Here is a 15,781-nt window from a genome sequence, read left to right on the forward strand (position 1 = left end):
GTTAGAGAAACAGTACCACACACACACACATACATATGTCTCTGTCTCTGTCTGTATCTCTGTCTCTCTGTCTGTCTGTCTGTCTGTCTCTCTCTCTCTCTCTCTCTCTCTCTCTCTCTCTCACACACACACACACACACACACACACACACACACATGCAAGAAAGAAAGACATTTATTTTAAGGGATTGGAATGTTGGTGGCTGTCCAGCCCCAAATCTACAGGGGCCAGCCAAAACAGGCCGGGGCCTCAGGGCAGAGTGCATGTAGAAGTCCAGCTCCAGGAAGGTCTGGAGGCAGAAGTCCCTTTTATCAGGGTAGGGGCAGGAGGTGACCTTTACTCTCAATGCCTTCATCTGATTGGATAAAGCTCCACATTATGGAGGGTAATCTATTTTACTCAAATTCTACAGATTTAAATGTTAAGCACATCACAGCAATAACTAGACTGGTGTATGATCAAATATCTGGTTTTGTGGGCAAGCTAACGTGAAATTCCCCATTGCTCTGTCCCCTGTAGAGTCCTAGGAAACAAACTCTTAGGCAGGTATCTGAGTACAGGAGGTTTGTGGGTCCTTCCCTCTGGGACATCATCTGTGAGGAAGAGGTCAATAGGGTGCAGCTGCAAAAACAGGCCTCAGTGATCCCCTTAGATCTATCCTGAATTTCACTCTGCTTTAACCAGCAGTGGGATGTGGGCTGATCCAGGGAGGGGGCCTAACTTTGGCTGAGGGAGTTCAGCAGTAGTTCCTGACATTGTATAAAAATCAGTTTTTGGTAGCCTATAAAGATGTTTATAGTGGGAGGGAGGGGGAAAATGGATGGGGAATAATATTGGCTAAATTACATTATTATATTGTGTGCATATACAAATATGTAAAACAAATAGCATCAGTATATATGACCATAAGGCACCAATTAAAAATGTGGGTAAAAAATATATTTATAGCATATCAAATGAAGAGGTCTATTAAACAGGAGTTTGTGGCACATAAGTATGAGGTCAGGACTGGAAAAATTGAATTTGGAATTGTTAGCATATAGCCATCACAGAATGGCTTAAAGTGGTGGGGACAACATTAGGAAAGTCAAGAAGAGGACTGAGAAGTCAGCACCAGGACTCAACACTGAAAGTTCTGGTTCAGAGAGATGAGGCAGTGAATGAGACTGAGAAGGCGGCCTGAGAAGTGCTAGGAGAACAACACAAGGCTGCAATTGACAGCAAACTCCACGTATGTAGAGTAAATAAGTAAGGAGCCTTCCAATAGAAGGAAGGGACCAGAAGTCTTGAGTACCCATTTGTCATCTGCAATCACACATCTCACATTAGCGTGGTCAGAGGCTCAGAAGCACCTGTGAGGTTCACGAGTCATTTCACTAGAAACTAGAATCTAGATGAACTATCTGCAGGTGGAGTGGAGTGGACTTCTACATGCACTCTTCCTAGAGATGGAGGTGGAGAGGGATGAGAGGAAGGAGCATAGGGGAGTTATTTGGTTTTGTGGTAGCAAAAATGGGGTAGAGTCCTTTGACTCTAGGCAGAGTCAAAGGAAAAGGAAAAGTGAGAGCATGGTGGTGGGAAGAGGAGTGACGGTGATAATTAAAGAGCAGCAGATCCTGGACTGGAAGCCTTGAAGAGTGGAAGGACTGCGGGAGAGAGTGTCTGAGGACTGGGAACAGGAAGGAGAGTGAGGGTTAAAAAGATCTTGAAGGTCCCCCCAAAGAATACAAAACTGTGATAAGTGTTCTTTCTTTTCATTTTTTCTCATCTATTTTAATTTTTGATTTTTGGTACACCCATTATAATGTGCAAGTCTATCCATGTTACGGTGTTTCTAATTTCTAATTAATAAATGTGCACCTCTCATTTGGGGATATAGACAGTCAGAAGGGCAGGGGATCCTCAGGGGTAGGGTGGTAGAGGTGAGGACAGGGCTGTGAGCTCAGCCAGTGTGCTCACTGGGATGTAGATTATGGATTAGAAGTGCTGACCTAATTTTCAGGCGAAGGTGAAGTCATACAGTTATAAACATGAGCACCTGTTAAAGATTTTCTTTAACTCATTCAAAGAGGAAACTAGGCAGATGTTAAAACTGATTCAAGAGAGATTTCAAAAAACAACACATTTATTCATAGAGTTGTAAAATAGCTCAAAGGCCATGAATGTGGCTAGAATCAAATGACTCAGAAGGTTGTGCTATGCATGGTCTTCTAGAAACACAGATCGTCTTTCTATAGAAGGTTGAGTAGTGGTAACAAGTCATAGCAGATTTTCAAAATAAGAACCTAAAAAGCCAACAGAGGTGCAAGCAATAGAGGTGGATCAAGTCATGTTTGGAGAAGAGGGGTTGAGACCCAAGAAAGAGCCTCATGCTAGAAGGCAGAGAAAACTCTTTTCTTATTGGAAAGTAAGATAAAATGTCACATTTTAAAAAAAGTTTTTCTCCTATTTTCATTTTGTCTAAATATTGCAAATACTGTAGTATCCCTTCTTCAGAAGAGATATGTTTCAATACCCCCAAGGGATACCTAAAACCATGTATAGTGCCAACTTCTGTATATCCCATCCCCCCATATGACCTGCAGCATTGCCACATAGTACCAGAGTTAATCTGTCCTTCCATCTTTTATGTCCTGATGCCTTTTTGCATCACTACTCTTGTGCCTTTTGGCCAGTATTAAGTAAAGTAAGGGTTATTTGAACAGAAGCACTACAGTACTCTAATAGTTGATCTGTGACCAAGATAGCTACTGAGTAACTAGTGGGCAGGTAATGTATACAGCATGGATACATAGGACAGAGATGATTCATGGCTTGGGCAGGATGGAGCAGAATAGTTTGAGATTTCATCATCCTATTGAGAATGGTGTGCATTTTAAAAGTTATGAATTATTTATTTCTAGTATTTTCTATTTTTAAACTATAGCAACTGAAAATGAAGCCATGGATAAAGTGGTGTGTGTGTGTGTGTGTGTGTGTGTGTGTGTGTGTGTGTGTGTGTTGTAATGAATTTCTCCTTACAAAATAATCAGAGCTCACATTTATTGAGAGTTTTTCACTGTCCCTACACTAAGGTGCTAGGGATAGGACTGAGTGTGTTGCTGTGGTTCAGGAAGAGTAAGTGGGAAAGCTTGGATCTTGATGGAGGGGGTCTAACCCCAAGGTCTATCTTTTAACTGCTCTGACCTACAATCATGAAAAAAAGCCTTTTATTTCTCAAAGAGGCAAGTTTTAGAGTTTGCTCAGTGTGCACCATGGAGCCAGTAATCATTAGCATTTCTTTTAATAGATATCTGCACTCTCAGCAGACAAAGAACTCACCAGGGCAACATGTACTGACTCAGAACACAGCCCCAGCCTGGACCAAGAGGACAGATGGAGGGACAGTGCCTCCCTGGATGCAGGGGAAGACCTGAATCTCAGGCCAGAGTCTTTTTACAAGGCCACCAGTGAGGCACAAGGAGGCCAAGACAGAGAGAAACTATGGGCTGGGTCCTTGACACGTCCTCTGGAGTCCCATCCTCATTTATGTAAACTTCACCAAGAAATGGAGCCACCAATATTGGCTACCTCATTGGAAAATGATCTGAGGCAAAATTGCTATTCTGTGTGTGATATCAGGAGACTTGGAAGGTAAGACTAATGACATTTACAGACATTTTGTAAATTGCATGCATTTCATTATAATCAATCAATCAGTAACTAGGCTCAGATGCTTATTGTGTCCAGTATTGTTCTAGACATTTGGAAGGGAAGCAGAAAGAAGAGGAGCATAGTTTTTGTAACCACAGCTTGTGAGATTTGGGGGAAGCAACCTACTTAGACCAAGATTGTCCCCAGTATGTCCTGGAGAACACAGAAGGCAGCCTCGGGTTTTCACAAAACTTTGTCCTATACCATTAATAGCCTTTTAAAGCCTCTAATAGTGGTAAGAAATTCTTGCAATATAATTCTTTATTATCCACACCACCTTTAAAAAATACATCTACATCTTCACAGAGTGAAATTTTCATGTTAACAGTCATTTTTGTTCCTATCCATCTGTAAATTTTTCTAGTTTACTACTGTTCTCATGAAACACACATCTTTAGTTAGATAATTATTTATTATATGCCCAAAGTTCTAGGAAACTTGCTAGGAGCAGAGAGTGGAGTACAAATGCAAGGGGGCAGTTACTGCTTCTACGTGTTTGCCAACTCAATGCCTATGCACCCAACAGGCAAATAGCAAAGAGCAGTAGTTTGTGTTTGACAATATATAAATGCATTGAGATTAAATTGCTCCAATTTATGGTCATCCTAGACGAGAGACACGAGTAGATAAATACGACTATCTGCTGATATGAAGAATAGCCAGCCCTTCATATGTGTGGGTTCTGCATTGTGGATTCAACCAACTATGGATTGCAAATATTTGTAAAAATTGCATTTGTACTGAAAATACACAGATTTTTTGTTTGGTCATTATTCCTTAAACAGTATGGTTACAGCTATTTACATAACATTTCCACTGAGTTAGGTATTATGAACAATCTAGAGATGATTTAAGTATGTGGAAGGATGTGTAGGCTATACACAGATATCTACTACATTTTGTATAAGGGGCTCCAACATCAGGGGATTTGGGCATCTGATGGGGGGGGGGTGACGCTCTGAAACCAACCCCCTATGTATATTGAGGCTCCACTGTATGAAGCAGCAATAAGCATACAATTAAGCCTTATGAGAGATGTGACAAACAGGGTCCAGGCACACATTCCCTCAAAGCAACCTGATGCAATCTTTTAAAGAACAGTGTGTCAACCAAACAAAACCTAACTAGCTTGCAAAGTAGAACAGGGTGGGCAAGCACATTAATCAGTGATACTAGTTTCAATTGTTTGATAATGAACATATAAACCCATGTGTATTTACAGTTCCTTACAATTGCTTTCTAGGCAGTAATTGATATACTTGATAAAATCATAAAAAGAATAACCTATGGAGATATATCCAAGGACAATCATTAACATGCTCTTGTAGGACACATAAGAATTCTACCTCCTATAGGCATGGGGCTACTATTTTGAATTATTAAAAATCTTATATCCAGATAATTTGGGGTGATAAACCCTGTCATCTGGTTTCTAAAGTAGTTCTGGATTTACATGCAAGCCCAGACATAGAATTACCATGTACCCTTAATCCAATATAGTTGATAGTTACTAAAAATGCTATTTTCAAACTAATTACTAGGTAAACAGTCAATACTTCATTCACAGTGTCATAGAATATCAGATTGTTCCATATAAAGATGATCTAACCTAAACTCATTTTCCTTGCTAGAATCTGTTCTATAACACTCCACAAGAATGGGACCCAGCTTTTGTTTGAATATCTCCAGGAATGCAGAACTGGTTACCTCTTGAAGTGACCCATTTGAATATCATAGAGTTGTTGATCACAAAGTGCTTCATTTTATCAAGATGAAATCTATTTCTTTATTTCTTCTATTTGAAAATTCTGATACTCATCTCCTTTTATCCTTTTCTCATTAATTTAATTTATTTTTTGCAAGAAACATCATATTATTTTGTTTTTCTGATTAAATTTGGCTTTCTGTCCCTGCTTACAAGGGCATACCAGATGTCCAAAATCTGTCATTCTTAGAGGGGGTTGCCTTTTTAGAATCACACAAGAGTCCCGAATGCTTGTCCAGAGTGTTCTAGTAGAGCCTCTGCACTCACTTGGTTTCCACCCTTTGCTGATTGCTCTGGCCCACGTGGTCCACACAGCCATGGCAGGCAGCCTCAGTGTTGTCGGCACTGCTTCCTCTGTAGCCCTCACCTTCTCCTTGCACTTGCCTCTTGGTGATGGTTCTGGCTTTATTTTTTTTTTTATTTTCGTTCTCCCCGCCCCCCCCCCCAGGAAACTTTTCTCCTCTCTGAAAGAAAAACTCAAATCATGACAGCTTTTCCTCCAACAGTACATTAGCTCACATTTAATGCACAAATAGCTAGTGACTGCCCCCTACCGGAATGAAAGTGTGGCACAAGCCCAGCAATCACAAGGCAGTTCTTTCAACTCCTGAGAAGGATGGGAATTAAAAATTCCAAAATAAAATTGTGATTCTTTGTGGATCCACTTAGAAATATCTTCAGTTTTGATGTGGCTGTGCCAGGCCAACTGCCTCTTTGTTTCTGATACCTATGGGTCAAATTTTCTGCAGTTTACAACAAAAAAAAAGCATGAACTTCTAGATCACATATCTTGGTTTTAGTTTTACTACTTACTAGTGTGCCTGGAGAGGTGACAGCCCTGAGCTGGAGGCGTCCCTGTTATGAACAAAGATCACAACCATTGCACAGGACATGTGCAGATCAAAAGAAATCACACATCACAGTACTTGGCACAGAGTAGGGACTCAGCACAAGTCTGTATTCTTACCCTTTCCTGGGCTATTTCTAGCTAAAGGACAGGTCTTGTAAATTGAAATTTCCTACAAACTGCCAGAACTTACCATCTGTTGGTTGGCTACTTCTTAACCCCAGATGCCTTCCAGCACCCCAGAAAACTCAGAATGTCACAGAAAAGATTAGATTTCATTTTCCTTCTTTGTTCTCTTCATTCTGTGTTCAGAGATTTTTATCATGTAGTCATGGATCTTTGTAAGCACAACATCAGAAAGAAGTGCAGTTCATTTTCACAGAGGATTGTAGGGATTCTGTGCCTATTAGGGGCAGGGCTTGGCTGGGGAAGCATTTGCATCTTTTAAAAAAATTGTTCTAATTAGTTATACATGACAATAGAATGCATTTTGACATATAGTACACAAATGGAACACAACTTCTCATTCCTTTGTCTGTACATGGTGCAGAATCACTCCAGTAGTGTAATCATACATGTGTATAAGGTAATCATGTCTGTCTCATTCTACTGTCCTTTCCATCCCCACAGTCCCACCCCTCCCCTCACACATCTGCATATTATTCAGGGTTAGTTTCTAAGGTTTGGACATAAGGTGAAAATCACATTAAGTTATTTTGCCCTTGAATATCACTTTGGAAGTTATGTGCTTCCTTAGTGTGGGAGCAGAACACTTCTTTGTTTGAGCCCCAATGCAGTCTGGAGGCTTGCATCTGTGGGCCATACTCTATGCGGACTATGTATCTTCAAATCGTGGCCTATAGGAACTGAGACTGAACCTCGGACATGGAGGTTTCCCTTCTCCAACTCAATGTGTACTTTAGGGCTTACACTCATTGGGTGAGGAGTTAGACACAGCAAAATGTTTGAGGTTCTCTCTTTCTCTCTCTTTCCTCCCTCTCTCATGTAGCACATGTAGTTGAATTGATGTAAGTGAAATGCATGTAAGTTGAGCAAATGCCATTTTGTAAAATAATAAATTTTTATGGCCATTTAAGAAGCAAAAAAGAAAAAAAATGCTAGGTACAGTGGTATATACCTCTGATCCCAGAAAATTGGAAGGCAGAGGCAGGAGGATAATAAGTTTGAGGCCAACTTTGTCAACTTAGTGAGACTCTGTGTCTAAATGAATAAAGGCCTGGAGATATAGCTCATTTGTGGAGCACCCCTGAATTCAGTCCCCAGTATTGCTAAATGAATGAATGAATGAAATGCAAAATAAAGCAGAAGTCCTTGAAATGAACCCAAAGTGACTCTACAATGCCTTCTGTGAGAGGGCACTGCTCTTGGAATAGTAAAGAATAATTAGCAGGCTCAAGGAGCTGCCAGGCCAGCTGTGACAAGAGTAGCTTTTGGGGGATGAATCAGCCAATGAACAGAACAGGGCTATCATGCCTACTCTGTGATTGAGGGGAGTGAGTGAGGCACAAGCCCCGCTAGGACCAGCAGTAGTCTAACAGAGTGGAGCCCACAGCAGGCTCTCAGCACTTATAAGACCCCCTCCCACCAAGACATATTTCTCTGTCAACTCCAAAATATTGATCTCCGTCTCAAATTTATCATTTGAGCTTCAAATATAGCACTCCATTATACCTCTCTACTTGATGTCTTAGAGACATTGCAAACCTGACCTGCCAAATGTTAAAGGAGCAAAGACCCAGAGCATCACTAGGGCTAACAGGACATGCGGATACGAATCAGGCCCAATACTGGAAAGCTAGAGAAAAAGCGAGAGAAAAGGCTGAAGTTTACATGAAGAGACACAAAATTTAACTTTTTGTAAGATTAACCACAGGTAAATAGAACAATTATATTGTAATAGCTTCTTATTTCAAATCTGAAATGCTATCTTCTAATTTGTCTTCCTCAAAGATGGAGATGATTTTGGTAATCCAGATCTTTGAAGAACATCATCTGTCTATGGAAACTGGGCTTGGTGTCTTATCTCTGCAAATAACCTATCATGAGCTGAATCTCCAGAATAATTTAACTGACCTCAGAGCTATATTAGGGTTCTTATTCACAGAAATAGCTGCTAAAGAGCTGCAGGATTTTGGTGGGACTCTGCTTGCATGGAAGAGAGATGGTTGGGCAGAGGGAGACCAGGGTGGATCTCCAGATCTTCTTTTAGGTACCATGTATCTATCAAAGACTCCTTTTGGATAGCTTGGTAGACAGGAACAAAGGTAGGAGCACTCAAATTCACTAAATATACCTGGGGGTGAGCAGAGAACTCTGAACACATTGACCCCTTCCGTTGCTTCATGGGAGTCCTGCTACATTCTCCCTGGAGGTCTTAAACTGGCTTCAGGCCCCAATGAAGAACTCTGACCCTGTACCTGGTCTGTCCACCTGCCAAAACACCTGGCCTTGCTCTACTGTCTTTATCAAATTCCTCAGATCTCCAAGTCTTGCCCTTTCTAAGCAATAGGCTCCGCCTTGGGGCACACACCAGCCTTTTTGTGCCTCTTCTTTCCTTGTTCACCCTTTCCCATGCCCATGGTGGAGTTCAAGGTCAGATCTGCAAGAGTAGCTTGAGTGTGTGCAGAAGAGTGGAAGCAATGGCTGTATTTCTTCATAACTTACAGTGGAATGAGGACTAGGATCTCTCCATGGGGAACACCAAGTCCTATCTGGAAAGGTTGGTAGCCTTCTAGGTCTATGTCTAGGCAGGATCAGAAGCTGGAGCCTCAAATCAAAGCTAGACTCCTTATCAGAAGGGTTAGAACAAGAAAGGTGGTAAAGGTGTGGTATGGACTTTCAGAAGGCTCTAATGGCTGGTGGGCAGCAGCTTCATGCCCCCTCAGGGTGGGGAGTTTGGCCTGGGCCAGCATGGGCAGTGGTCTAATTTCCTGGATGTTCTTATGTTTATATGTGATTCGGACTACTGTTTTTAAGTTTTGAAAACATTTTTTTTCCTCCACACATTCAGCAATTTTTACTTTTCTTCCTCATCCTACCCTCCAGCACTTTTTTTTTTTCTAGCCAGGCATACTCTTGTAATCCCAGCAACTAGAGAGGCTGAGGCAGGAGGATCCCAAGTTTGAGGCCAGCCTCAGCAACTTAGGGGAGACCTCTCTCAAAAATAAAGCAGATTGGGGATGTAGTTCATTGGTAAAGGGGCCCAGGGGTTTAATCCCTAGTACCAAAACAAAAAGAAAATGAAAGCTTTTGGTCCCCTTGAAAATGAACGTTTCTCTTTAGTCTGTGCAAAATACGGTTTCTTTTCTATATTCACAAGTGTGCATGCATTTACATGGAATTCACTGCCGCACATGCCCTGTAGCTTCTATGAGCAGAAATGATGTCCTTTTCACAGCAAAATCAGGTTGTGACAGACGTTTTCTGGGTGTTCGGGGTTTGTAGCCATTGGTAAGTGCTTCAGCTGATTTTAAGAGAGTCAATGTGGGAAACGAGAAGGGAGGGAAGGGACATATAACAAAGCCAACCTATTGGGGAAGGAGGCTGAGAAAAGAGGATCTGTGTACTTGGTGAAACAAATTAACAAACAAATTAAATCTCTATGCTTTTCTCTTAGATTTTCCTTCTCATCCTCTCTAACCAGACTTGCAACAGATATTCTCTGAGCACCTTCTCTGCATGTCTGCAGTGCTGTGCAAAGTTCCCTGCTGTCTGCCTGGACTGTTCTTTCTAATCATGGCATGTGTGGCAATGTTGGGGTAGTCCCTGGAAGGCTCATTCTTTCACCGTTGAGTCTGCAACATCAGATAATGAGTTTTACTGTTCTTCTGCTTCCTATGTCCTTCTAAGACAGGGAGTGAATGTCACTCCAGCTGGCTGCCTCTTGAAATAGGCACTTTTATTCAGCAGTCAGAAAAGGACCTCATATATGCAGAAAGTGCTTTGAAGTTCCCTTGCTTGAGTCACTCCCAGTCTCCTTTGTTGGCTCTTCCATGTAATCCCTCTGCTGAAATCATAATCATCATAATAGTTGTAATGATAGCATCTTTGACTGAAAACTCACCCTGTGCCAGGATCCATGGAAGATATATACCAGAATTATTTAATTTAAGCATCCTAACAATCCTATAAATTTGTTGACTTTCCAGTTTTTGCAATGAGAATATTAAAGTTCCAGAGAAAGTAATAAACTCTGTTTACCGTGTGAAAAGTTGATCCTAGAACTGAGTCATAGTGCTGCTCTCAATGCTCTGCCCTCTGTCAAGTCCCGTGTGGCCTTAGGGGCTTGGTAAGCTGTCCCCGGCTCATGAAACACTCTCAGCTGCTTCTACCATTGCACTTACTATGCAGACTGTATCATTTATTGGCTGCTCTTTGGTCTTAAACTGATGCTACTCCAGCACAGGTGCCATGCCTCATTCTGTGATTGCTTTCTGGTGCCCAGAGCAGTCTCCTGCAGGAGCTGTTTGAAGTCTAGCTGGGTCTCATGGGGCACATCATGGTGCGCTTCCTGCAAGGAAGAGGAAGCAGGGTGAGGAGTTTCTGAGACTGGAAGGACACACATTTCTGTTTTCTAGTCCTGAACTGGATAGAGATGATGAGGAATGTGACGTACATTATCCACCTGAAAGCCCTTCCCCCACCTCGGAGGATGAAGAGTACCTGACGATCAACTCTGTATTCGAAGACGAGCTGCCCTGTGCAGACTGTCTGGAGGCAGATTCAGGGACCATTCCCTTGCCACAGTTCTGTTCTTGGGGCCCTCTCCCAGAGCCTTTGCTTCTGGAAGGGTCCCATGAGAGTGACAGTGAATGGGAAGACCTGGAAGAGCCTGTGGATACAGATGATGGTGGCCTCAGGTGGGTATCAAGCTCTCTCTGGGTGGGATGGGGCTGAACTCTTCCCATGGGGCTCAGTATTTTCAATCCACTTGGGCCAGAATAATGGTCCATGGCATTACCAGGTCCCTCCATCATCCACTGGGGGTTTGTCTTGGCATCTATTTTCATTAAGTGTTTCCTACAGTCCTTGTTCCATGAAAGACCTACCAGACAGGGACTGCCATCATCTTCATTTTACACAGGACATTTGGGGCTTCTCCAAGGTCAAATGGTGAGTAAATGACAGAGTCAGGCCTGGTCTCCCCTCTAAGGCTATGGGTTGAGAGCTTTCTGTGCTGCCTCCAGCATATCACTTGGGCCTCTCTCTTTCTGGGGGTTACATGTCAAGGGCCAATTCCTATCTTGTCTCCTCCTGCCTGCCTCTCGCTTAGATGTATTTCAGAAAACAGTTTTGCTGTCACATAATGGGGCTCTTCTTGTTAAGCTGCTGTGACTGGTTATAGGTTAAAATCAAAAAAGTTTATTAATGCAAGGATGCCCTAGGAGCTGGGACAGGGTTACCAAGCTGGGGTTGGAGCATATGATGAAAAAGAGGCAGGAATAAGTGTAACACAAACCATCAGACTGGGCGGAGAGGAGGTTACATTTTTGACAGGTGGATAAACATCCCAACATTCTGATAAAGTATATATAATGTGTGCACTTCCAGTGTAAAAAGATGCTGAATATTCAAGAGACTTTCACATAAACCTGTTTCTAAGGCATATTGAAATTGACCAAGGCATTAGTTTCTAAAGATTCTGGTATAACTGAAACACACTCATTTTCTTTCATCCCATTGTGTCCCAGCCACATTTCCCTCCCTGGCTATATAAAAGGAAGTTGGGCCACCACAAATGATTGAACTGGATTCTCAGAGGAGAGTGGCAGGCAAGCTGATAAGGGTGGATATTTGAAATTCAAATATGATGATAGAAGTGTTGGTTCTTATCTGAAATAGGAAGCAACACATTAATAGAGGGGATGATGCCGAGGCTTTGAAGGCAGTGCACGGGCATTTGTGGGAAGTTGGAAACCTTATCAGGGTAGGAAGGCATATTATGGATTCACAAAAGTGTGGAGCAAGCAGGGAGCAGCTTATATGTAGAAAGCAAACTTCCTGGAGGGGCTCCTTGAAGTTTGGGAGCTAAAGGAAGGAGGCTGAGCAATCTTTGGGCCCCACAGGGAAGCAACTAAAGACCACAAATATCAGTGCTTATGAAAGGTCCTACCAAGATCTGCAGGCAGCAGAGAGCGGAACAGTGAGGACAGGACGTTGAAGAATGGGTTCAGGTTTGCACTATTAGATCCTGTAGCAAATGATTTTTAAACTAATATGCAGCTGACCACCAAATGGAGATAACCAAACCCACTTCATTCTGTTATTGTGGGTGAGGTGACAATGCATGCCACTTGTTTAGTAGTAATACTCAGGAAGTATTAGCTATTTTTATCATAAATGTAAAGGGGAAACTATTTCAGTGAGATTATGTAGCCCTCTGAATGCATCCAATTCTGTTGCTTTTCTCCACGGAGACAAAGGAATTAGGCATGCAGACTTGTGCCCTAACATGAGGTGTGGGGTAGGTGGGGGAAAGTACCCATCTAGGAAGTACCCATCTAGGGCAAGTGTGTCAGGATCTAGGTGGACTGACTAGTCCTCAGCTGTGAAAGGTGGATTGGGATGTCGTTAGGATGAGTACTGTCATAATCTCTTATCCTGCACAAAAACAGAGAGCAATTTTCACCCTCATCCCCTGCCATGCTAATAGAGGGTGGTGTGCAGGCATTGAATGCTCAAAGCATGAGCTCTAGGCCTGGGATTTAAGGAGTGGCCTGTTTGCTTCTTGGCACTCAGAGCTCCCGTCCCCATCTAAACTTCTAAATATTCTTTGTATTTCCTAAGAGGTCTCTAACCCCCCAAACTTTAAGGCTGTATACACTTGTTTGTCCTGGAAGTGAGGAGACATCTTGGACAATGTAGAGAGGACTTTGCTTATGGATGGAGTAGTGTATCCTTTAAACCTGTATCTGAAATTATTTTGTTTGATCCTTTTAGACATTTAGACAATAATAATAGAAAACTAGTGTGATAATGTAATTTTCCCATCAATTTTGAATGGTATTTTTATTTCTCTTTTACAATGGGCTTAGAACACTTATTTAATTCGTCTAAGATCATATAGCAAGGAGAGATGAATTCACACTGGTGTATTTTAAAATTTCCTCTAGAATAGGTGTTTCCATGTGAATTTATATAATATTTATGTCTCTCCACCAAGTGGCACAAAGGTTACTTTTTTTCTTACAAAGTATTTCTCTTTTGTGAGGCTAAAAACAATAATAACAAAAAACCCCAAATAAATCCAAATGCCCTAACCAATCAGATTTCAGGAAGGCTGCTGGCCAAATAATGGAGTCACCCATTAAAAGCTGCTTGTCATTTTAGGTGAATATAGAGAATGATACAGTCTCCTGAGACAGAAACTGAGGTCTGCGAGGACATCCTTTGACAGAAGAGCCCACAGATGATGGTGGTCCACAAAACATACCTACAGGCTCTGCCACCAGGGAAGAAGCCTGTGGTTCCTGGTCCCTGAGAGGACAACCTAGGGTGGAGCACCTGGCCCAGTTGTTAAGAGCTCACTTTAAAAACATCATGCCTATCATTTCCAAGACTCATTTTGAACACTCTGGGATTTACATCAATCAAAGCTTTGTATGCATGAGGATGGGGTGGCTTCCTCTCATGAAAGGAGTTGGGAATAAACCATTTTCATCAAGATTTCAGGGTGCAGTGGTGCACACCTGTAATCATAGTTACTGTGGGTGGGGATGCTAAGGCAGAAGGATCCCAAGTTCAAAGCCAACCTGGGCAGCTTAGTAAGACTCTATCAAAATAAAAGACTGGTTGTAGCTTAGCGGTAATGTGCTTGTTTAATGTATGTGAAGCCCTGCAACCCCCAGTAATTAACTGAGGCTCAATCCCCAGTATTTGAAAAGAAAAAAAAAAGTAGGGTAGGGCAAAGCCTTTGCACTAGCACACACTTTCTAGGACAAATACAAAGTTCTAGTTTGTATTTTTTAGTTTCCTATTGGTCAAAGGAGTTTCTGTTGTTATCAAAGTACCACCAGTTTGCTGGAAGGAATCTGCTAAGAAGCTTGATTCAAAGGCCATGGGGGAAATGTGTTTTGATATCTATCTGTATCCTTCCTATACATCTTCATAGTAATACATTCTCTTAAAAGGACTTTTTCTTTTGTACTTAAATACAATTCTAATGATTATATGGAAGAAAAATAAGATAGGAACATCTAATAATAAAAAAAGAGTGAAGTACTAGATCTAGCATTGCTAGGTGTTAAAACATTAACTGTAGAATTAACAAATGCACAAAAGAAATATATGTGGCAGATCACAGTGCAAGCTACAAAACATACTTGAGGATATACCCAGATCATACAATAGGGAAAGATGTGGCCTAGTGAAGGTCTAATGTGGAGAAAAGGGGAATAGCCTCATAGGTACAACTGGAAGAGGGAGAGATACAGAAGCAGAGATACAAAGCAACAACAACAAACAAAAAACAAATATGAAGGTTTTTAAAAGGCTGAGCTCTAAAATCTAATTTATGCATTCTTCTAATTTTTACATCCTTGCGTGCTTTTGTTTTTATTCTTTCTGTTCTCTTCATGCTTGAGAAGATTTATAGGTCATGACTTGTTCTTTTTTTAATAAGAAAGTAGTTTTCCAGCCTTATTTCAGATTTTCTCATAGCCTTTTGCACTGATACACAGTTCTGTAGGCTTCTGTGTTAGTGTATTTGTCAAGTATGCAAAGAAGTGAATAACACTGTTTGCAATTTTGGAACCACTTGCATTCTGCTGAACTCTGGTCACTTATTTTCTCTTTGGACAAGAAATGAGTGGATATAGAGTCGAATGAATCTAGACCTTCTCCTGACAGGAAAGGACTCCCTGAGACCCACAAACCCATTTTGAGTTGTGTCTCATAAAGAACATGTTGATTTGCTTTAGGCGAACTTGATTGTAGCCTCCACTTGCTTTCTTCCAGGATAAAAGTCAGAATGAACTGTGCTCTTAGGGCACTTGGCTTGTTGCCTACACACTACTTCCACTTTTGGCCCCTACACTGAACATTATCAAACTTGACTATGTTTGAGAATCAACTATAGATGGTGCTAAAATATAGATGCACTGGCCTCATTCCTAGACTGGGATGAAACAGCCCAACTGGGATGAAACACAAAAATCTGTACTTTTCCCAAGCTCAACAGATTTGTGTGAACAGATTTAGAGACCACTGATGCAGAATCTTCAAGACTTCTCTTGGCCCTTCCATTCTCCCTTCCAACCATAAATATTGATTAAACTTCTATTATATACCAGCACACCATTGGTACGAGGCTGCTGAAACTATACATATTCAGAACTAAACTGTAGTGCGATAGTGGGCTAATCAAAACTAAAAGCAATAATAATGTCAATTTTCCCTAAACTTATTTGTCAGCCTCAAGCAATTCCTATAACAATCCCAGTAGGTACTTTGTAGC

The 15,781-nt window shown here is 41.5% G+C and overlaps 1 protein-coding gene across 13 annotated transcripts in view; it reads left to right on the forward strand.

Annotated features, from left to right (window-relative positions):
* Frmpd2 (FERM and PDZ domain containing 2) overlaps positions 1–14,128 on the forward strand; it is a 131,320-nt gene extending 117,192 nt beyond the window's left edge. For 6 of the 13 annotated variants that reach the window (XM_078042662.1, XM_021735782.3, XM_078042696.1 and 3 more), the window contains 4 exons: positions 3,291–3,634; positions 10,905–11,186; positions 11,353–11,439; positions 13,657–14,128. In XM_078042662.1, the coding sequence (XP_077898788.1) occupies positions 3,291–3,634; positions 10,905–11,186; positions 11,353–11,439; positions 13,657–13,660 (717 nt within the window). In that variant the 3' untranslated portion in view covers positions 13,661–14,128. Of the gene's footprint in view, positions 1–3,290; positions 3,635–4,303; positions 4,465–5,325; positions 7,555–8,018; positions 9,387–9,943; positions 10,518–10,904; positions 11,187–11,352; positions 11,440–13,656 lie in introns of those variants that run through there. The other 7 variants (XM_005339077.4, XM_078042698.1, XR_013436276.1 and 4 more) reach the window with 6 other exon arrangements.
* The last annotated feature ends 1,653 nt before the right edge of the window (positions 14,129–15,781 follow it).

The sequence above is a fragment of the Ictidomys tridecemlineatus genome, chromosome 1, assembly GCF_052094955.1.
Source record: "Ictidomys tridecemlineatus isolate mIctTri1 chromosome 1, mIctTri1.hap1, whole genome shotgun sequence".
Lineage (NCBI taxonomy): Eukaryota > Metazoa > Chordata > Mammalia > Rodentia > Sciuridae > Ictidomys > Ictidomys tridecemlineatus.